General features: G+C 37.6%; 1 protein-coding gene across 1 annotated transcript in view; it reads left to right on the top strand.

Annotated features, from left to right (window-relative positions):
* fgfrl1b (fibroblast growth factor receptor like 1b) overlaps positions 1–16,824 on the top strand; it is a 51,641-nt gene extending 34,817 nt beyond the window's left edge. Inside the window, exons 4-7 of the mRNA XM_051649074.1 lie at positions 12,222–12,302; positions 12,518–12,796; positions 13,032–13,385; positions 15,362–16,824. Coding sequence (XP_051505034.1) covers positions 12,222–12,302; positions 12,518–12,796; positions 13,032–13,385; positions 15,362–15,744 — 1,097 coding nt within the window. The 3' untranslated portion in view covers positions 15,745–16,824. The remainder of the gene's footprint in view (positions 1–12,221; positions 12,303–12,517; positions 12,797–13,031; positions 13,386–15,361) is intronic.
* The last annotated feature ends 7,373 nt before the right edge of the window (positions 16,825–24,197 follow it).

Raw genomic sequence — 24,197 nt, 5'->3', positions numbered from 1 at the left:
TTGGCACCCTTTTGTCTGAACATTACACTCACCTATCGTGTAGGAGCCTGTGCTGTGCAAGGACGCAGTGGGAGAGACTGTGGCTTCAAGTCAGACTGTGGTTTGGGCTGCTGTTTTATAAGGGGGCTGGTGGAGGGCTTCCAGCTGTGGCCTTTTGTTCTTTGTTTGCAGGCTGTGGGTTACATGTGTTGCAGTTTAGCCAGTGTCCTTCACACCTAAATGGATAATTGTATCAAAATTATACTCGTAAGCCAAAGCAAGACATTGTAGGTGGGATAGGAGAGGGGCGGTAGCTTGGGACACTATATATACACAGATGAGCCAAAACATTATGCCCACTCACAGATGAAGCGAATAACGTTGAACATTTCCTAACAAGGCCACATGTCAAGGTCTGGGTAAATTAGATGGTAATTGAACAATCAGTTCTCGTAGTCAACGTGTTGAATGCAGAAGAAATGGGCAGGAGTAAAGACCAGAGCGACTTTGACAAGGGCCAAATTGTTATGGCGAGACAACTGGGTCAGAGCATCTCTAAATCGGCTAAACTTGTGTGGTGCTCCCAGTCAACAGTGGTGATTAACTACCGACAGTGGTCCGAGGAGGGACAAACCACAAACCGACGACAGAGTGTTGGGTGCTCAAGGCTCATCTATGCGGAAGGGCAATGAATGCTATCCTGTCTGGTCCGAACTGAGAGAAGGTCTACTGTGGCACAAGTCACATAAAATGTTAACGATGGTTACGGGAGGAATGTGTCACAACACACAGTGCATCACACCCTGTTGCGTATAGAGCTGCGTAGCCGCAGATAATTTAGAGTGCCCATGATGACCCCTGTACACCATCTAAAGCACCTACAATGGGCACGTGAGCATCGGAACTCGACATTGGAGCAGTGGAAGAAGGTTGCCTGGTCCGATGAGTCGCGTTTTCTTTTACATCACGTGGACGGCTGTGTACATGTGCACTGTTTTCCTGAGGAATTGATGGCACCAGGATCACTGTGGGAAGACGACAAGTCGGTGGAGGGAGTGTGATGCTCTGGGCAATGTTCTGCTGGAAAACCCTGTGTCCGGCCATTCATGTGGACGTCAATTTGACACGTGCCAACTACCTAAACATCGTTAAAGACCAGTTTCACCTGGTAATGGTGTTCCCTGATGGCAGTGGCCTCTTTCAGCAGGATAATGTGCCCTGCCACACTGCGTACTTTGTTCGGGAATGGTTTGAGGAACATGATGAAGAATTCAAGTGTTGCCCTGGTCTCCAAATTCCCCAGATCTCAATCCGATTGAGCATCTGGGTTGTGCTGGACCAACGAGTCCGATCTACGGCAGCTTCACCTCGCAATTTACAGGACTTAAAGGATCTGCTGCTAAAATCTTGGTGCCAGATTCTACAGGACACAATCAGGGGTCTTGTAGAGTCCAGGCCTCAGCAGGTCTGCGCTCTTTGGCAGCACTCGGAAGACCAACAGCATATTAGGCAGGTGGTCATAATATTTTGGCTCATCAGTGTATATACACCAATCAGCCACAACATTAAAACCACCTGCCTAATATTGTGTAAGCCCCCTTGTGCTGCCAAAACAGCACCAACCCGCATCTCAGAATAGCATTCTGAGATGCTATTCTTCTCACCACTTTGGTTAAAGCTTCTCTACTATTTAAACAGACCAAGGGGGGAGAACCATGAACTATTAGCATGCAGTGCTGAAAAAAAGACTCAAACAGTAGAGTATATTTTATTTGTAACACATCACAGGAACTGTCACGAGCACTGAAAAATGCTTTTAAAGCCTCACTTTGATCATGTCTGCGTCACTTTGACACTGATGTTATTTGTGATTCTGATTACTTGTAATGTGACACTGAGCTTCACGACACAGTAAGAGCGTGTTTGTTTAATTTCTTTCATTGTAGGGAAATAAGCTCGGGCAAGTTCAAAGCACAAACACATATGGGCATAAATGAATTCATGCTTGGGAGTAGCAGAAGGAAAGACATAGTTAAGTAAAAGGGAAAGATGAAAGGATGCTTGTTGGAATTGAAACCAGTCTAGAATCACTTGAAATTAAGCTGAACAGAGAGACCCGTACAGAGAGTTTGCAATGGCACATAGGAGTGAGTTCAGGCGGGGAAGTGAGAAGCATAACAGAGAAACAGCAGTATGTAACTTCCACAGCAGAGGAACAGAAAATAACAGATGAGGTAATTCAGCAAGACAAAGATAGAAAAGTGAAAACTGTCACTCTTTTACTCCAGTGAGTATTTCTCAGGTTGGGTTTATCGACTCGATCGCGTCATTCACAGTATGTCATGAAAGTGGGCGGACGCTGCAGAGCTGTTTGGTGTGCATTGTAGGCCGCAATTCTCTGATTGGTGGATAGTTTACCTTCAGGGTCATGGGTAGTGTAGTTATTCACCAGAAATTCTGCTATTAAACACAATTCGTTTTTTTAATTAAGTTAAAACTACGCAGACTGATTGCTTCAACAACAGTATACATCATCGATTAACAACCTTGAACCCCACAGTAGGTCTTTCTTGAAAGGTTTATAATTTATTGTTAAAAATAAGTTAGTCTACAAAGAAAATTAAGGGGATTTATACTTCTGGAACCCACTGTTGTGCTCTATTGTATTCATTTGACACAAGTTCTATAGAGCGCAACAGTCTGGTTCCAGAATTAAAAATCCCATTCATTTTTTCCATAGACTAATTGATTTTAAGCAATAACCAAAAACCTTTAAAGACAGACCTACCTTGGGGCCTGGGTAGCTCAGTGGTAAAATATGCTGGCTACCACCCCTGGAGTTCGCTAGTTCGCTAGTTTGAATCCCAGGGCGTGCTGAGTGACTCCAGCCAGGTCTCATAAGCAACCAAATTGGCCCGGTTGCTAGGGAAGGTAGAGTCACATGGGGTAACCTCCTCGTGGTCGCTATAATGTGGATTGTTCTCAGTGGGGCGCATGGTGAATTGAGCGTGGTTGCCGCGTGGATGGTGTGAAGCCTCCACACACGCTCTGTCTCCGTGGCAACATGCTCAACAAGCCACGTGATAAGATGCTCAGGTTGACTGTCTCAGATGCGGAGGCAACTGAGATTTGTCCTCCACCACCCAGACTGAGGTGAATCACTATGCGACCACGAGGACTTAGAGCGCATTGGGAATTGGGCATTCCAAATTGGGAGAAAAAAGGGGAAAAATCCCCCCCCAAAAAAAAAGACAGACCTACATTGAGCTCCAAACTTGTTCATCAATGGGATATGCTTCTGTTGAAGTTATACGTCTGCATTATTTCAACTTCATTTTTAAAAATGGTTTGATAGATGAAATTTATGGTAAACAACTACATTACCCATGGTCCAGCAGAGAAAGCTTCACCAGTTATGTGAACGTTTGGTTGGTTTGGCTCATGGCTTACAACTCTTTTATGAAGGATTTTAGGAAAAGTTTATGGGAAAAATGAATGGGGAAAAATACTTCCGGAACCCAGATAGTTGAATAAGTGGGTGGGCACTGTTGCGCTCTATTATGAAAATGATGATGATATTAGAATTTTAGAGTTTGGAATATTAAATTAACCAAAAAATTATTCTAATTAAAAGGTGCTGTAAGCAATTTTAGCTGTTCTAGAATTTCCATCAGCTAAGCTGTTGGTTTAGCTACGCCCCCTCTTTCAAAAAGATAACAGATTAGCTGTATTGAGACCAACATCCAGCGGAAGCAGTTGTATAAGACAACAGCAGCAAAATAGTGCCCTCAACTGACCACTGTTATGAGCAACATGGCATAAAAATGGCATTAAGCCTCAATAATTAGCTGCAACTACAATACTATGAGAACATGCAAAAAGTCTGACAGGCAGAGGGCATCAGAGACCACGGTCTGCGGACACATTTTTGTTTGTTTTTTACAGAGTCTGGTGCTGTCACAGAGACTGGTGAGATATTCAGAGAGTAGGAACATTTTTTTGCATACATTTTCATGAAAAAATTGCTTGCAGCACCTCCAAGACAGATTTTAACTATTTATTTGTAATATACACCTACCCCAACATATCCTTGCTAGAGAAAACAATCATTCGTGTAATTGAACGTTTGATTTAAAAAGGCCACATCCACACTAATACATTTTCTTTTGAAAATGCATTGATTTTGCTACATTTACACTGGAACAATATTTTCCCCCACTGAATACTGAGATTTTCAAAAACACTCTCTAGTACTGCATACTTTGAAATTTTCAAAAGGAAACAGATTAGTGTGGATGTGGGCATCCCCATGTGACAAATATCCTTCTATAATTAATTATATTTCATAATTAATTTATTTAGATCATAATTTTAGATTACCAATTAGCACTTTCACACCTTCATCAAATTATGTCATTCAGTAAATTAAATTTTCCTTACATCATGCACTCCCTGCTTTTCCTACTATGTGGTATTCAAGCCAGAACTTAATCGCATCATGGCTTTGGTTTCATGGAGTACAACTGAGCCTTCTTTCAGCTGCAGGGGGAGCAAAGGTTTTCATTAAACTAAAAGGATGCAAATTACCCACCTTCATCAGGGTGCCACATTAAAGGGCCTTTCATCCACCTTATTAGAGGGAAAAGAGGCTGGGCCGGGCCCTCTTGCAGGATGCTTCAGGCCCACTTCACTCACAACAGGGAAGAAAAGAATGCAGACACATTAGGTTTGGCCAATTTCCTCCCGAATCGCCATACGACTGTTGCTGCAAACCACTTATGGCTCTATAAAAGATACAAGACGACTTCTAATTACCCTTTCTCATCTGCTTCCCTCTGTCTTTCCTTGCTGTGAATGCACCATCACTCTCTAATTTGCCTCTCAGGCTTAAATCAGCACTCATAGGGATATGCCAAATATACAGATGTAAATTAGGTGTGTGTAAAGCTGGTAAAAATATATGTCTTACTGTGGGAGAGAAATATCAAATCATGTTTTCTAAGAGCATGGGAGCTTACCTACATTACCCATCTGATTGTTTTTTTGTTTTCGTTTTTTGGCAGGATATATGCTAGTGTGATCTATTCTTTTGTGTTCCCCTCTTATCTCCCTCCAACATTTTTGAATAAATTTGAATACATGTGTTCCATTTAATAAAGATTAGGACTCTGCAATGTTTTCATCAAAATCTTGAGCACAAAAACTAAAAGATTGGAAGGACTCGAAAGGACCGGAAAGTTTTCAAAAGTTGATCTTTTACTACCTGTAACTTAAGACAAAATGTACCAGCTTCACCTTTTTCTTAGTAGTATAAACCTACTATGGCAAACAGCATTGGCACTGTTTTCCTTTGATTTACTGGAACATGCATGGTTTCAGTTTGTGACAGATTATTACCTCGAAAATACAGCTGTTTTCTCAGCCAAAAGAACTCAGCAATGTTTCTCTATGATCATCGATTTTATTAAGCCTACATTTTTGATAGAAGAAAGATAATAAGACTTTTTTTCCTTTTATGTTTATTTTATTTAGATGTTCCCTTCATCGATGAAAATCACTGGCAAAGTTTCAGCCTACTTTGTATTCCATGTTTGTTTTGGTTTGATTTTTTTTCCATGCATGGGGAACTCTATATAACAGAACTACTGGAATGTATGTTTGTGCACAGGTATGAATGGAAAATGAGGCTTTTTGAAGGCGCTGCTTTCAAGTTCGTCCCAGTTGGAAAAAATTATATGTGAGCCTTATTAACACTGAGTCCACATGAAGATCATTTGTAAGACGAGCTGCTGCACTGCCTTTGGACCTCTCTGGACCAAACCCACCTTCTCTGGGCAGCCCTTCCCCCTCATGACGCTCTCTGAGCATATCCTTATGGGGCTGCAGAAGAGGTAAAGGGGACCCTGTCCTTTGCTTTAGAGCTGCATAGTCATTTTCCTCTCCCACACCTAAGCCAGGACTTAAAGGATAGGGGATCTCTTTTATTTTCAATGTGATACCAAATACTTTTGAGGCCAATATAGCCAATATCAATACCAATAACGATACCTACACTCACTGGGAACTTTTTTAGGAACACTATGGTCCTAATAAAGTGTCCCGACGTGGTCTGCTGTTTTAACCCATCCACCTCATGGTTCGACATGTTGTGCATTCTGAGATGCTGTTCTGCTCACTACAATTGTACAGAGTGGTTATCTGAGTTACCGTAGCCTTTCTGTCAGCTCAAACCAGTCTGGCCATTCTCCATTGACCTCTTTCATCAAGAATGCATTTCCATCCACAGAACTGCCGCTCACTGGATGCTTTTTGTTTTTGGCACCATTCTGAGTAAACTCTAAAGACTGTTGTGTGTGAAAATCCCAGGAGATCAGCAATTACAGAAATACTCATACCAGCCCATCTGGCACAACAATCATGCCACTGTTGAAATCACTGAGATCACATTTTGTCCCCATTCTGTTGGCTGACGTGAAGATTAACTGAAGCTCCTGACCTGTATCTGCATTATTTTATGCATTGCACTGCTGCCACACGATTGGCTGATTAAACAATTGTATGAATAAGTAGGTGTGCAGGTGTTACTAATAAAGCGCTCAGGGAGTGTATGTTCCCATCAAATGAAAATATTTTGATATTTCAGACAATAAAATGGATAATTATAATCATTTAATATTTGATAGACATAATTTTTAACATGTAATAGGCACAAACTGCAAATTATCATGGTTTTTATCATTTAACACTTATAGAATATAATCAGTATTTTCACAACTTTTAAAAACAGTAAATAAACTTATCACAGACATCACACAAACCCAATGCAATGTCATATTTAGCTTCACCATTATTTAGTATGAAATGTCTCTGTTTTATTTTTCTCTGTCCCTCTGAAAGAGTGCTGTCAGACTGCTTTTGTCTTTTACTATTTCTGTGCAATAAAATGAGCGGAATGAAAAATAGCTCCTATACTACACAAATATATTTACTAAGACTGTTCATTTTTAACAATAATAATGTTTTATTTATATAGCTTCTTTCTTATGGGCCATTTAAACCTAACTCGTTCTTGCGTTAAAAAAGCTAGAGACATTGCCACAATTATAACAGAACACAGGTGTCTTGAGACACAATTTTAAAATTTGATGTTCTTTTTTACCTGACAGGGTGTCTAAAAAAACATGTTTCTGCATGAGATTCTAAAAAAAACAGCTGGACATGTGCAACGGTCAAAGATGTCTGTCTAGCGCAAGTTTACAAAAACAAAGGAAAAAGAACACAGTGAGACACAAAAACACATTTGTGTGAATGGATACATTTACCAACATGATCACACATGAAGTCAGCATGATGTTTCTGACAGTTTCGGTACCCTAGGATCGGCAACTGTATGCCAAAGCACTGACATGCAGCATTCTTATCAGACATGTTTGCAGTGGTTTCAAAGTGTTTACCTTTCCACCTGGCATGATTGGCAGTGGGAGACTAGGTTCAAAGCCAGGCAGTAACCACGTTTGAATAATCAATGACGAGCATGATTCGGAAGTTTCACTTTTCCCTTTAACATTACTTTTTTACTCCACTAATGGTTAAGGTAAGGTTTGGGTTTGGGTTGGGGGATAGAATCTATAAATATATGCTTTTCTCTTCATTGTATAACATCCTGTAAAGCTGAAAGCAACTTGCATCACTGCTAGCTTTTGGTGACCTCTCCTGGACATAAATGGAGCTCACACATGCCCGTATGCCCTACAACTCTTACCGCTTTGGCCACCGGTGGCAGTGTTTTGAAATTTTGGTCAACGTATACCGATTTGACGAAAGAAAAGTCGATCTACTCTTTCCGATTTCACTGTGAGATATGGCTGACATTTACACAAGGAGAATAAATAAGAAAAATACAACAAAACAAATGGACATATACATAAGAAAAGCAAAAAATACATTTTCATTTTTGAAGCTCATAATACACATTTATTTTTGTCTTAAATCATAAAATCACTAGTTTAAATAAAACACTTCTACTGTATATTTTTATGAGCATTGCTACTATCGATACAACATCAGTATCGAAAGTATTGATACTTTAAGATCGATCCACCCGTAAGTAAGTGTGAGTCTACTGTAAGCACACTAAGACCGTGAATACGGAGTGTCTCAGTCTGTCAGAGTGGCTTTAGCTGACTTTTCTGGCTTTCCCCTAACATAATTTATCCATTAGAAACATGCATAGTAATACCCATACCCCATGCAAGCCACAGCTTTGAAATGCCATGTCAATAAGAACTTCTGCCATTTTGGACACATGTTAAGAGAATTCACCCTTCAACAGACCAGAGAATGGAGAGTCCAGGTTGGGCTCTCAATAAGACCACTTTAGCCCACATAAAGCCCCAGAGATTTCACTTCTCTGCTGCTGAAAATTCCTCCTTCCCTGAGCACCAGCGGCTTACTTTTACTCCTACACCCCATGGCCAACATTAACAATGGAGCAAAGGCTGGTGAAAACACTTCTGCTGGCTTTCACCTGGTCTGTCTGAATGCCTGAGGTGAGAAAGCAAGGCCAGAGCTCAGCACATGAGGAGTAGAATGTACAAAGGTGTGGTGAGCTCTCCACGCCAGCTATACAGAGCCTCTGGACAGCGCAAACTGTAGAAGAACTCTGAAAACAAATTGGCTTTCCAAGCTGAAAAGTCATTAGCAAACGTATTCATTGTTGTGTCAAGTACATAAAAGTTTGGACACACATACTTATAATCATTCTTATTTTTTAATTTTTTTTATTTTTTTCACATTTTTGAATAATAGTAAAATCAAACCCATAATTCCCATACTTAATTTGTGTTTAGTGACCAAGAAATGTTAAACAATGTAAAACAACCTTGGCCACCCTTTGTTTAGCTCTGCACATCAATTTACAATGTAATTATGTTGGCTTGAAAAAAATGACATACTGTTATCCACTAAGCTTATTGGGGGTTTTCCAAAATCCCTAAACTAAGACCAAAATTTCCAATTGTAACTCCTTCTAGAGCTTTCAAGCTACATCCACCAAATTCAGCACAAACCTTCAGACTGCTCTGACTCGGGTTGTTCTGATTTTTCTAATTTTCGGTGAAGGAAAATGCAGTTCTAGTGTGGATGAGATTAATGTGCTTTCAAGCTAAAGCGTATTAAGCCCAAAGTAAACTTTGGTTTTGACGTAAACAGTCGAACGTGAGTCTGTAAAAGTATACTTCAGTTGACTCTATGCGCATACACAGGCGATTGAAGCATGTGCGCTACGACTGCTATGTGATACTGGACTATCAATCTTCCAGAGTTTAGATTAATAAAGATATCTTTATATTCCTTCAGACTCTAGTTATAGGAATGCAGGTATCTTCAGACCTCCTCTTGACTTGCACATTCACTAATGTTATTTCCACATTCATGTACTGTTGCTTAGCAGCAATTACATCTTCTTCTAGCATTTCTTCCTGACAGCAACGGCTCAACTGTGAGTGTTTCCATCTTGGTCATGCCTTTAGGTCAAAAGATTAAGATTAAAGATTTTTAAGATCATGAGTGTCAAAACTATTGACTGGTAGTGTATTTGAAGTCTGGGATTAGTTTTATTAAAAAAAATGTATTCTATGCAAGATGTTTATTATATAATTGGAGCCACTTAAAATATCTATCTATCCAGGCCAGGGGACAACCTTTCAAACATGTTTCTTTCTTTTTTCTCCAAGAAATGCATAGAATTTTAATAAGACATCTCCTAATGGTACCATCTGGAGCCTCTGTATTTATTACCATTTATTGCTTATTTTACAAACCTTAGACCACCATATAGTGTATATGGTACCCAAATGTTCATACTCATAGTGTACCTTTAACAGTGGCACACAGGGGGTAAAAGCAACATTATCCCCTTAAAGGTAAAGTATGTAATTTGATACTAGCTTCAACAAACAAAATTGCAAAAACAGGGATAGAAGAAAGTATTATAACATCTAAAAAATGACACACTTCACCTTTAAGTGAAGTACTAGGTGTTCCAACCACTGATGTGGATGTTTGAACAGAGCTATGGAAAGAATTCAGAAGGCATTTATTTTAGTAGTTTCATCACCTATGCATTAGAGAACCATTTGTTGCCATAGTGTTGACTCATGGCTTGTTGATTTGGGATTGCCCAGAATTAGTAATGTTGTGTACATTAAGATGTTGCGCTCTGTTCATGTACACACTTGTGTATGTATGAAGTTGTTCGGTCCGCTTTGGATTCGGGGGAGTCAGAATGGGCTCTCTTTGCATTCCTGTGTTCCTTGCCAGAGAAAGTCCTCCCAAACAAAGCAGGGCTCTCAGCTCTGTCTGCACAGTTTAGGTTAAAGTCAGTTAATTGGTTTCCTGTCCAGGGTTAAGTCAATACGGTGTTGTGTCTTAAACATTGTGGAAACTGGAGAAAAGAAACAATATTGCAGTGTTTGCTCACCTCCACCTCACAATCCCCTCTAAAATAATACGCCGGTTTAGCCTAGTTATCGTTCCCATAGAGTTCTAAAACTTCATACGTTCCAAAGCTAAACACACTATCCTTTACAAATCTCCCAATCCACAGATCTCCCAGTAATATCGCAAATTTTCACACAGAGGGGTTCTGTTGGCTCTCGGAGGACTACAAATAAATCTCACCAAGTGTTGGCCTTTGCATTGACCCGCTCATTCAACATGATTTACATGACACCATTTGCAGCCATTAATAGTGGGTGTGAAGATGAAAGAGCTCATATTGCTAGAGCAACATCTGACCACTGATTTATGGACCAATATCTAAACTATTCTTTAATGTATGGCTAAGAATATGAGGATTTTTGTTTGACGTGTATGACTTGGGGGCTTAAACAAGATTTTAGTGGTTTCACTTATGCTGTAAAAAATGAAACATTTTCACACTGTATTTAATCCACAAATACTGAAACAAACTGACACTTTAATTGCTCCATGCATAGCAGAGATTTTTTTTTTATTCTTAATTAAAATGATCTAAGGCAACACAACTCTGGAACATTGATTTCATTGCATTCTATCCAAGTACATTTGTAAAATTTAAGTTTACTTTATCCATTTGAGTTTGGACTACACTAATACTTTTTGTAGCATTGATGAAACTGGGCAGGGGATTTCCATTTCACATCATGCTTTGCATGGGACTGGATAGGGAGAACAAATGTTGAAATTAAATGTTATTTTATGCATTTTTGAGCAAGATGAGAATAGGAGGAGGTTTGTTAATGTTTAATGTTCTGGTATTCAAAACGAGTGTCTCTTAGGCTGGAGTTTTGGTGGTTACCATTGTGGTGAAGAGTGGCACTTGTTCTTGGGTTGAGGATGGACTTTTAATATTAGTTTGATTCAAGTGCTGTTTAGCTCTATATGCAGTTGCTATCAAACTGACAGTTTGATAGTTTCACTGTCTTTACACTTGCTCACCTCGCATATACTAATGATTATTAAAATAAATTAAGATGGACCAACGTAAGAAAATTCATTAAATTAAACATTAGTAAATTTAGCTTGACAAACCGAATAAAGTTAAGACTACTATAGTACATTGATTTGACCTAATCAAAATAAATTATTTTGGCTGAATGAAACTGACTTAATTTAAATGAAATAAATTAAATTTGTAAATGTAAAAATTTTCTCAGCATTCAACTCACATTTGCAAGGTGCTGTCTTCACAGAAGTTTTTGTAGTTTCTCAATCGCCATTTATGAAAATTATTTTGTCATGCCAGCTATGTAGTCTATGTAGCCAAAAAATCTATGTAGTGCAGCAAAAGTCATTAATATTTTTTATCCATTTTCCCAGAAGAGAAAAAAACTGTATATTTTAAATGTGTACATCTGCTAAAAGTTAATTTTGTCCACTTTGTTGTATGCTAGCATATAGGTGGCTTTAAAGCTGATAGACATGAACTATAAGCAACAAAACTCTAATGTTGATCTATAATAATAATAAATCATTTTTACAGGCTGGTATTAGAAAGTGTTGATGTTAGAAGACATCTTATACATTCTATTATTGTAGTAAAGTATTATAGAAATGCATTATTGTTCTTTTTAAAAATCTTACTTTCATTCCTTAGAGAATATCTGCGGATTTTACAAGTGTGGAACACTAAATGAAGTATGTTCAGTCTGGTAACAGTAAAGATTTCTCACACTCTTTCACTTTTGGATTGTATCTTTCAGATGATGCAGCCATGACACAGAACAAACCTCCACCAACTGCACCAGAACCAAATGCAGAGCCAATCCTGCGGGACCCTTTGGGTTAGTTAATCATACACACCCTCCTCATCTTTCACTCTGTGTTACTCCACACATGAGTTCACCAGCTCAGTCTATGTTTATGCCAGGGTCCTTAAAGAGTTTAACACAAAAAGACAGCAATTTCATCACTGATTAAGATTTCTGACTACCTAAAAGTATGTGTTTTGTCATCCTGTCGTAGCCTCATGCTTTAAATTTTTTCATTGCCTCTGCAGTGAAGCCACGCTTCAGCCAGCCTGCAAAGATGCGCAGGCGAGTGCTAGAGCAGCCTGTTGGCAGTACGGTGCGACTAAAATGTCTGGCAAGTGGCAATCCAGAACCGGTTATTACATGGTGGAAAGACCAGACCCAGCTTCCCGGTCTGCACCACAATAAACGGCCACAGTGGACTCTGACTCTGAAGAATCTGCAGCCCCTGGACAGTGCCAGATACACCTGTCATGTCTCCAATGTAGCTGGGCACATCAATGCCACCTATAAGGTGGATGTAATTGGTGAGTTATAGTACCATGATTACAATGGATGGTTACAATGGACAATTCTGTTGTTGTTTTTTTTTTTTTTTTTAGCAATTAACCCAACATTCCATACCAAACTCAAGAGATGCTGTATCAGGGTTTTTTTTGTTTGTTTTTTGTTTGTTTTTTTACTTTTATTGATATGCATAGTGGATAGAGGATTTAAAATGATTGCAGTTTAGATTTCCATTCTGATCTTTTTTATCTTCAGAGCGCACCAACTCAAAACCTATTCTCACTGGTACTCATCCTGTCAACACAACTGTGGAATTTGGTGGAACAGCCTCTTTCCAGTGTAAAGTTCACAGTGATGTGAAGCCAGTGATCCAGTGGCTGAAGCGAGTTGACCCTGGCACTGAGGGGCGCTATAACTCCACACTGGAGGTAGGAGGGCAGCATTTTGTGGTGCTTCCCACCGGGGATGTCTGGTCTAGACCTGATGGTTCCTACCTCAACAAGTTGGCCATCGTCAAAGCTCGGGAAGAGGATGCTGGAATGTATATCTGTCTAGGGGCTAATACCATGGGCTACAGCTTTCGCAGTGCTTACCTCACTGTACTTTCAGGTTAGTAAAAGACTGTAGACACACAAGCAGTTGTTTTACTGTCTACAAGGACATTTTACTGTCCTCAAGAAAAAAAAGCAATCATTATGTTGGCTTGACAAAGCCAACATACTGTTATTCTACAGATATGGCTTAGGGTTTTTCAAAAATACCTAAACAAAGACCAAAACTGTGGGGGCCTGGGTAGGTCAGCAAGAAAAGATGCTGACTACCACACCTGGAGTCACAAGTTCAAATCCAGGGCATGCTGAGTGACTCCATTCAGCCTTCCTAAGCAACAAATTGGCCTGGTTGCCAGGGTGAGTAGAGTCACGTTGGGTTGGTCGTGGTCACCATAATGTGGTTCTCGCTCTCAGTGGGTTGTGTGTGGATGCGACGGAGAACAGCGTGAAGCCTCCACGCATGCTAGGTCTCCACAGTAACGCGCTCAACAAGCCACAGAAACTTTTTTTAAGTGTTCAGACAAATCTTTATCAAGCTGACATCAGTCTTGACAAACTTTACCTATCTAGTTTTTTTATTTTAAATAAAAATATTATATTTATATTTTTTATAATTTGGCTGGACAGCAAATAACAAATTTTGTCAAAAAGTAAAATGTGGAAACTGTCCTGTTGATGAACTGTGAAATGCAAAAATGTAAATTGTTAAAATGAACAATACTGATAGAAATATAATTTAAATATATTGGTAGTATATAATAGTGGTCTATTTTCAAAAAAATTACTTGTCATGAATTTACATATTGCCAAAAAAATACAAAAATAAAAAATAAATAAACTAACAAATTTACAGATAAAAGCAAACATAAACAATTTTGACTCAGTATTGGTCAAAATTGACTCAATTAATCAATATTGTTGACTATATAATTTTGTCACCAACATTGAGTCATGTACAATCTCTTGGGGATTAAATATGTTGCTAATCAGGAAATTAAAATTTTACACAGCATTTGTCAATTTATATTATAATTACTGTGTATGCAGTTTTCATGACCTCATATTAATTGAAAGACTACATGGAATATTTGTATTGTTAAAAATGTATTTGTCACACTACAGGACCATTGAAATGAAAAGACGCAAATGAAAGGCAAAGGGTTGATCAAAAGAAATGCTGATTGGTGGGGGCCTGGGTAGCTCAGCGAGTAAAGACGCTGCCTACCACCCCTGGAGTCGCAAGTTTGAATCCAGGGTGTGCTGAGTGACTCCAGCCAGGTCTCCAAAGAAACCAAAATGGCCCGGTTGCTAGGGAGGGTAGAGTCACATGGGGTAACCTCCTTGTGGTCGCTATAATGTGGTTCGCTCTTGGTGGGGTGCGTGGTGAGTTGTGCGTGGATGCCGTGGAAAATAGCGTGAAGCCTCCACATGCACTATGTCTCCGTGGTAACGCGCTCAACAAGCCATGTGATAAGATGCGCGGGTTGACGATCTCAGACGCGGAGGCAACTGAGATTCGTCCACCACCACCCGGATTGAGGCAAGTCACTACGCCACCATGAGGACTTAGAGCGCATTGGGAATTGGGCATTCCAAATTGGGGAGAAAAAGGGGAGGGGAAAAAAAAGAAAAAAAAAGAAATGGTGACCGGTTGCAGCATCTAAAACATATAAATTCCTTTAAACAAATATATGCATTTTAACCTAAAATCTTCATGTTCATGTCCATTTGTCAAGTACCCAAATGCAAAAAGTATGCCAAATCACATCCTGCATGTTTCCATAATCCGCTTAGACTCTGATTGTTATGGTTACCCCTACAATCCTTAAAAATAGTTCAACTTTACTTGGTAATTCCTAATGGGAAGAAAGTGTTCACAGGTCTGTAATTCCTATAAATCCTCTATCAGTTCTGGGTGGCATTATGAAAGTAATTTTCAGAACAAAAAAAAACTCATACCTGTGGTATGTTACTCCTGCTTTTGAGCCTCTCTCCACTTGTATGTCATTTCTAAATTGCTGTGTTTTCTCACAGATCCCAAGGTGGAAAAGCCTGTGATTCCTCGCCACATTAGCCCCGGACTTCCCTGGCCATTGATCATTGGCATCCCAGCTGCAGCCCTCCTCATCGTTGGAACCATCGTGCTCTGGTTGTGTCACAGCCGTAGGCGGCAGAGCACTTTGCCTCCCAGATCAACAACCTATCGAGACCACCACATTCCAGACAAAGAACCCAGCATGCCCAGCAGCATCAGCCCTGACATACCCAACCAGAGACTAATGAGAATGCCCCCAACTCTCAGTGGTCCCTCAAAGATTTATACCAAGGTCTACACAGACCTGCACACTCACACGCACACACACTCCCATGCACACATGGAGGGCAAAGTTCACCAGCATTTCCATTACCAGTGTTAACCAGTTACCAATGTCTTCATCAGTTGACAAGTGCTGCTGCTTATGTTGTCACAAGCTCTCTAAAGCCACCGCTTGAGGACCACAAATGTACTTTAGAACTGCACAAGACTGGAAGCAAAGTGGAGAGACCCATGAGTACTGATAAAAAAAGAAGCTTTTCAATAACACAATGCGGATCAAAGAAGCATGTTCTGGTGGATCTCATTTACGTTGAATTTCTTCAAGTCAGGGAAAATGTTTTGCAGTTAGTAAGGCTGCAATGGACCTAAATGTACCTTTTAGTTCTTTCGATTTTAAAAGAGTGATTCTTATAATAGTGAATTCAAGCAACCAAAGTGAGTACTAACGCTCTTGAGAACAATACTGGGACCCTCTGCTATTGTCAGGCCAAGCATTACACAGGAAGTGCAGTGGAAATACTTTATATTTGGTAAAACTGTGATGATATCTGTTAAGAGAAAGCTAGTGGCTCTAGCAAGGCTGTTTACAATGTGTTCTGTACTTTACTGTCAGTAAATTAGAAAGATGTGGTGTTTTCTTCTCGTTTGTTTGTTTGTTTTATGTTTTGCAACATTATATTGTGAAGAAACTATGCAAGGAAATTGTGTACTTACGTCAGGGAAATTGGATGGATGGCTAAATGTAAAGGGGGTAAGGGCTTCTGTTGTATTAGCATTCAAATGTATATTGTGTGTATGTATTCAAGCTCAACTTTCTAATAATTGCAGTATTACTTTAATGTACTTTCTCTATGCCAATACAATCACACTGTTTGCTAATTGCAATATGAGCAAACTGTATTTTATTTTGTAACTTATAGATGGACATTGTATTTTAAGCTGAATTATTGCAATTTATAAATGGACTGTAACCATGGTAATTTACCAGTTCTATTTGATGATAATACATTTTCCATCTCCCAAAAACACTAGTCACTCCACCAGGTCTTTAGAGAGCCATGCTGTCTACAGAATACAAATATCTCCAGTCCATAAATGTGATATGTAAATGTTTATCTAAGATACTGCATGCTGCAATTTTACTTTGGTGCTCATTTAAGTTTATCTTAATAATATTTTTGTGAAAAATAAAGAATTTTCTATTTTCCTCTGTGTGTTTACAGTTTTACCCCCAAATATTTCACACAAAAGTTTGCATGTTTTCGGTGGGAATTGAAAGTTGGTTGCCACCGCAGTGGCTGTTGACACTGTGTACCCTCCCTAACATGGCCTCACACCACTGTTAGTTCAACCGGCTGAGGAATGCAATGAGAAAATCAAGTTATTCTTTTCGACACCAGGAACGAAGGGAAATATTCCCTGCAGGATTTAATGAGTATTAATATTTGGATAGGGTTACACAGAGGGACTACAGTTCGTATGGCTTTTCCCTGTGGATGACAACGGCAAGAAAGATTCTCCCCCACACCAAAAGCCCCAGAGGTGAGTGCTGACTGAGCACTGGACATTTGACCTTTTACAAGAAATAAAGGAGGATAAAAGAGCTTTATACTGACTGGAAGTAATGGAACAGTTCTTTAAATGGAAGAACTGTCAGTCCCTGACAAACCAATTACAGAGGCAATGTAGACAAGCAAGGCTAGTCTGCCATCTAGTGGTAATATTTGGTGTTACCAGTCAATGTGCAATTACAGTGGCTTAAACAAAACTTCTACTCTACCTGTTAACTAAAAATGTAGTAACATAGTAAGTTCCTGGATTACTATAGAGCTAAAATAAAAAAAAAAAAAAATTTATTTTTTTATTTAGTATATATTTTGGGTCTTTGTAAATATATGCTAATATATAATATTTATTGTGATGTTTTGTTATAAAAGGGAAAACAAAAGCAGATTATTCATAATTTCAGACAGTATCCTCCACTGAAACACAACAGAAGGTTCTTTGAGCTTCATGCAAACCAAAATACAAGTTTCAGATGTTGATTCCCCTTGTTTGGTGTCAGTGCAATGGAAACTGTCTTTAAAATAAGTAATAATTAAGCATCAGTAATTCAATTATTGTGAGTCTCAGGAAGGCAGTCGTGCAAACGAATGATGGAAATGACTGATTAATAAATGTACTTTGTAACAGGGACTCAGCCAAGCCAATGGACCCTTTTCACATGTCTGCATTTGCGAAGCGGAAGTCATCATAGTTGGGTAAACGCATCTATGGCCGCTGCCGAGGTGTATGTGTTTTTACAGTCCTTAAAAGTTTTGCTTGCATTTACATTTGGAGATGTTGACCGCATTGACCATCAACGGTTCAGTCTAAACTCAACAAAATTTACAAGTTGTTTTTCGAGGGTTATCTGCACAAATACGAATGTAAGTCATTACTGAGAAGTTGTGCATTAAATCAGCAGGAATATATTAATGTATTAAAGGAACAATCTACAAATCTTTTGCCATAAATTGCAAAACTGCAAAAAAGAGGGCACAGTTAACAAATCTGTGAGTTGTAATTGGTTAAACTAATACCTAATGTGAGGTGGTGTGGAATGTGAAGGAGTGGGGAGACCCATGTCCCGCTCCATCTGACTTCTAACCCTGTCAAACACACTCTCGTGTCGGTTGTGATGTGTAATCATTCCACTGAAACCGCTCAGATTTCAAAGCGTTTCACAATTCCAAGTCTTCATCTTGAAAATACTGTCAACAGATGAAAGTGCTTCCTCGTTTAATAACGAAGTTATCTTATTCTGAACCCACCGAGCTCATACAAAGTTCATCATCTTTTGGAAATTCATGGAAACACAAATCTGTGCGTTTTCTTTTAGAATTTGCGCAAATAGGAACACTGTAGTGGCACTGGTTATTACTGTTCTTCCTGATCACTGCCATAGTTTACCCAACTATGATGACTTTCACTTTGCGAATGCGAAGTGTGATAAGGTCCAAGACATTTCAGTTTGTAAACTGCAGTTTAGATAGTGTTGGCTATTATATGATGCTGTGCCAGCCCTGTTTCACTTTACATTTTGCAGTAATGCCTGGTTACAACTTAAAGGGATAGTTCACCCAAAAATTTTTATGTTGTCATCATGTTACCCTCACATTGTCCCAGACCCATAGGAATGTTTTATATTTTACTTTATTCTTTTTTGTTTGTTTGTTTGGTGTTAGTTTTTTATTGTTGTTGTTGTTTGTTTGTTTGTTTGTTTGTTTGTTTGTGTCAGTGGAACATAAAAGGTCAATTTTTGAAGACTATCCTGGCCCCTATTTTCCATATAAAGAAAATAAAGTGAATATAGTTCACAGACAGTATGGACCACTGCTGATTTTGTTTTCCATTTTGGATCTTAAAAGCCCCAGACCCTATTCACTTTCATTGTATGAAAAAGAACATCCAAAGCTGAATTAATTGTGGAATTTTCATTTGGGGGTGAAATATTCCTTTTAGCCATGACCTACGGTCCATAAATGAACATGTGAAGAAACTTTTAGTTATGTAATTATTAGATATGTTAATGAATAATGTACATTTAAAGCTTTTCATCTTCTGTGTATGCAACAACACAGCTATTATTTTTATAGGTGGTTTTGTGAATATAAATTATTGACCCTCTATTTGGGTCTGTTTGATTTGGCCTTTTAACCCTTGTGCTGTGTTGAAATTTGTTACCTTATTTGGTGTTCCCGGTCAAAAACGACCAGCCTATTAAAAATGGATCGTTATGCTATATTATCACAAAATTTTGGATTATATCTTTTCATCAGCTTGTTTTCTTTCAATTAGCACAGGTTTTGTATTTCTTTTTGGAGCTTATTGATCATAGGCCTCATTGACCTGAGCTTATGCACCTCCATTTTTGTACTCCATTCTGTACTATTTATCACACTAGTGTGTGTTTTTAAATGATTTTACTTTGTACAAAATGGCACACTTGTGGTGTTCCTGGTCAAAAATGACCGGCCATTGAAAATGAATGGGGGAGATCAAAAATAAGAGAACAATTGAGTGTTCAGGAGCATGTTCATCATGTTCATGTTCACATATGTGCATGTGTGCTTGAAAACATAAAGGCCTCAGACCTGTGCACGCACACATATACACCCACGTGCGCACTAACACACAAACACACACATGCTCACGTACATGCACAAACTCTTTTGAGTATTACGTGCTTTCTTTTTCTCATAGACTAACTTCATCCTACCCTGAACTGCATCCAACATCCATTCATCCATCCAACATTACCACACACACACGCACACACACATCAGAACTGTCTTTGTGCCACAGTGACCCCTCTCCAATAGAATCTTTCTTTGATGATCTTTCTTTCATCAAGCATTGTGTGTTTCAAATGCAGAGCACATATTTGCAAGGCACATACAAAAAGTTATTGTCAGTCATGTGCATGAGGACACAAAGCCACCAGGTGTTCGCTGATTTGGTTTGTTGATTCTGATTGGCTGGCGGCTATAGGTAACTCTTATGAGACATGGGTGCACAGGTTTATATCAGTTTATTAGATAAAGGTTTGTTTAGAAATAAGCAGGTTGCTACAATGAGCACCTTTGAGGAAGAACTAACTGAAAACAATTAGATTTTTCAAGACAATTTTATGCTATTGAATATTTGAAAGAAATACAGCTTGATAGATTATGTGATGAAGTGATTATTTGAATGAACTACCATTTATTGAATGCCTTCCCACACTAAAAATAATAATTATCAGTAAAACATTTTTAAAAATGTCAACCCTCCAACATAAATTTTGCCTTGGGCCTCTTAATACCTAGAACCGAGAACTGACTGCATTTCACACAGTATTAAAAATGTGAAGGTGCCATTATTTCTGGTTTGTACTAAAAGCACAATAATAAATTACAGTAACAAGAAAAATGAACAAAAGACCAGCTGGGTTAAAAAACATGTTTTATACATATATATTTATAAATACGAAAGAGTACAAAAGAAAGCAATAAAGTTGATTTCTGTAAAGGGACTGAAAATTTCTATTGATACAGTCTTATTTTTGCTCATGGTCTTTTTTTGTGCCATGTTGCATGCTTTTCAAAAAGCAGCCAGTGCATATCTCATTCTTGTACATCTAAAAATAACACATGTCATACTATCATCCTCCCTATTACTATTTTTTTATTTTTTATTTTTTATGGTCTTTGATCTGCCCTTTGACTTGCATTTCAGAATAATTTGTGAAGCACTTTGAGCAGCAACGTGTTATTGGTATGATACACATAATTTGATCGATTCAAACTGAATATAATAGATCTGAATAGATATATATATTTGAATAGATTTTTTTCTACATCCTATACAGTTAATAGTCATATGATGCTGTAAAGCTGTTTATCTAAACTGGGGTTTAAATAGGTGCTTGAATTTTTATTTCACATTTGGATATCAAAGCATCTGAAATATGAGACTCTATGTTTTTCTTCCACTTTTAAGCCCAGTTTGTAAGTATCCTCATCTTCTAGTGCTGTTAAATAATAATAATAATAATAATAATAATAATAACTTTAAGTTTTATCTCGATTTGAATATGAGGTACGTAATATTTAGAACAGAGAGGTTTGATACGAAGTTTGTGTACCTTTATGATTGAACTCTGTGAATATATCTCTACATTAGAAGTGAGTTTTTTATAAAATATGTTCTTTTCAGACTCTCAGACTGACAATGAAAGCCCAGGTAAGGAAAAACTGGTAACAGTTTACATTAAGGTTGTATTTGTTAACATGAGTAAATGTGTTCTTCTTTAGGTATCATGAACTAACAATGAAAAAACAAATTGTACATCATTTATTAATCTTAATCAATGTTAATTTTTACATTTGTAACTGTTCATTTTTAGTTTATCTTAGTTCAGTAATGCATAATGTATACAAAATGTATGTTATGGATGTATGTTAATGTGTTAAAAAATGTTTTATTATGTAAAATGTATTATACCCATACCTGTAAATATAATATTACAGCATATATTTATTTTATTTATAAATATACATATTTAGACATGCCAAATAAATGACATATTTAATTTAAGTAGATGTGGTTCATATATATATATATCGTATGTCTATGTCAAGCAATGTTGCTTTCCATTGCTGTAAATGTCTACTTCATTTGCATGACAATATACAGAGAGACATGCCAGCAGTTTTACTGTATGGTAACATTTATTTAATTGCCATTACAAAATCACAAAGAACAAGCATTAAGTCAAAAGTCACAAGTATTATTTCAAATGTGCCAGTTTGTCATTTTAGCCGACTATATTGCTGTATGGGGTTGTGGTACACCAAATGAGTCTTATGAACAAACAGATGACCAGGTAAAATGTTTGCATATACAATTTTAATACAATATACAAAACATGTATTACAAGTTTCAAATGCCTTTCATTTTTGCTGTGATTTATGAATATAAAATGTGCATGATACAGTCAATTCTCTAATTTTCTAAGAAGTATTTCATATTCATTGTCAAAAATTACCATTGGATTATTTTATTTTATTTTATTTTTTCATGTAAATTCAAGCCTGAAATAATGACAAATTATTTGTCTACTTGTAGGTTCAAGCTGTGGCCCCCCAATACTCTGCATTGAATATCTCGAATACGAAAACGGAGAGTGAGGAGCAAAAAGAAGAGAGCACAACAGAGTGTGTGTACTCTGATGTCAAACACTAGAAAGGAATTATTCCTTTATGATTGCATAATGAACATGATTCTCATCATAAACATTCAAAATTTGGTGTTATTATATTATGATTATGATTTTTTCCCCCTCTCTTTATTATTGTTTTTGTTGCATTCTTAGTTTTGTCTCAGGATATTTTATTTTTTTTTTTTTTTTTTTAAATTTAGCAATTCATTGAATAGAAGAAACCTCGAGTAAAGATTTTCCAGAAAACATGAAAACTTGTCATGTAAGGATGTTCATAGTATGGTATTCACACCAACAGTTTGCCTGTTTCAGTCAGCTAGGGATTAAAAAAAAAAAAATATTTGCTTAGTTATATATTTCTCTGCAATATTTTATATATGCTTCAATTAAGCATGTACTGTATTACTGTATTACGTTCATAAAGGAAGTGGTGTTGCTATACATGACAAAACATTTGACAGATGCATTACACTTTTTAATGTATTGCAAACAGAATTATAAAGTAGAGAGTGTAAGCGTGTTCAATTATATTTTGACGGCTTTTATTGTTCCATATGTTTAAATTGGCTGATGTTAATGTCTTTTTAAATGAAGCTCCACTAGTCTGTGAATGTTTGCATTGTTCCAAGCCACCACATTCACTGTAATGTAAGATTCAGTTGTTATAACTGAATAAATTTTTTATTTTTTCAGATGTAATGTTTGCATAGGCTAAATTAGCTTTGATATCCAATTGTTTGATTTAAACGTATTTCAAATGATAGAATAAATGTTGACAAACTTAAATGCTTACTCTTAATTTTTAGATCAACAGTGTATGTGGGATTATTTATGAGGTGTGTCATTTTCAGCAGTTTTAAAGCTCACTTTATGGGGGCGCCAAACCATGATATATTAAAAAATGTAATAAAAATGACTTCTTGTATGGGCTAATTTCAAATGGACAGTTTGATTATTATTTTTATTTTTTTCCTAAATACAATGTGCAGTAATGGACAGTTATAACCAAGTACTGAGATTTACAAATTATGTAAATGTGAAAAGGTATTTTAAAATGTTTGTGGTTGGACAAAACGGTAGACAACAGATGATAGCAGACACTTATTAAATGCATTTAATAGTTTCTGTGCTTGATAATGTCTCTGCTTGAAAATGTTCTACAGGTAGGCATTGTCAGATTAATTGTGTATCTATTCTTGTGGTGAACACTGAGAGATCTGTCACATCAGATAAGCATCATTCACACCCTGCCCACACTCTCTGGCTCAGATACTGCAGCTCCAGTCTGGGCTCTTCCTCTACTGGTACTTTACAGGACTGTGTCCTTTGAGTCTGCTGGATTACTCAGGACTTGCCTGCTTGATCCTCTAGTTGCACCTGTTATGACGCGTAATGTTACCATATGCAATACCAGCAGGACAGACAGGTCAAGACAATGGGCTACAATGACAGAAAGAATCTTTTTTTACTTTACCCTTTTACTTTTTATACTCTGTTTTTATTGATAGAAGCCCCAAGTGTATCCTGGTATGTGAAAATACACAGTTTAACCCTTCTGTTAAAAATAATGACAGTTGTGACGTTCTGGTAAAAAAATGACCTGTATAGAGTATAATAGATTTGCAATAGATTTACAGCACACTTATCTATAAATTATGAACATGAAAATTGGCATATGCTTACATACATGTTTTTACACTGCATACAGGCTTATAAAGTAGCATTTTACTGTAATGTGTTTCTGAAGTGAGAAGCTTCTCACTGTGGGCATGTGAGACGGAAATAACACAGACTGCTTTTGCCAGTGT

This window comes from Myxocyprinus asiaticus, chromosome 22 (assembly GCF_019703515.2).
Source record: "Myxocyprinus asiaticus isolate MX2 ecotype Aquarium Trade chromosome 22, UBuf_Myxa_2, whole genome shotgun sequence".
NCBI classification, from domain to species: Eukaryota; Metazoa; Chordata; class Actinopteri; order Cypriniformes; family Catostomidae; genus Myxocyprinus; species Myxocyprinus asiaticus.
The sequence above is the reverse complement of the archived record's forward strand: the minus strand, read 5'-3'. Positions and strand labels throughout refer to the sequence as shown.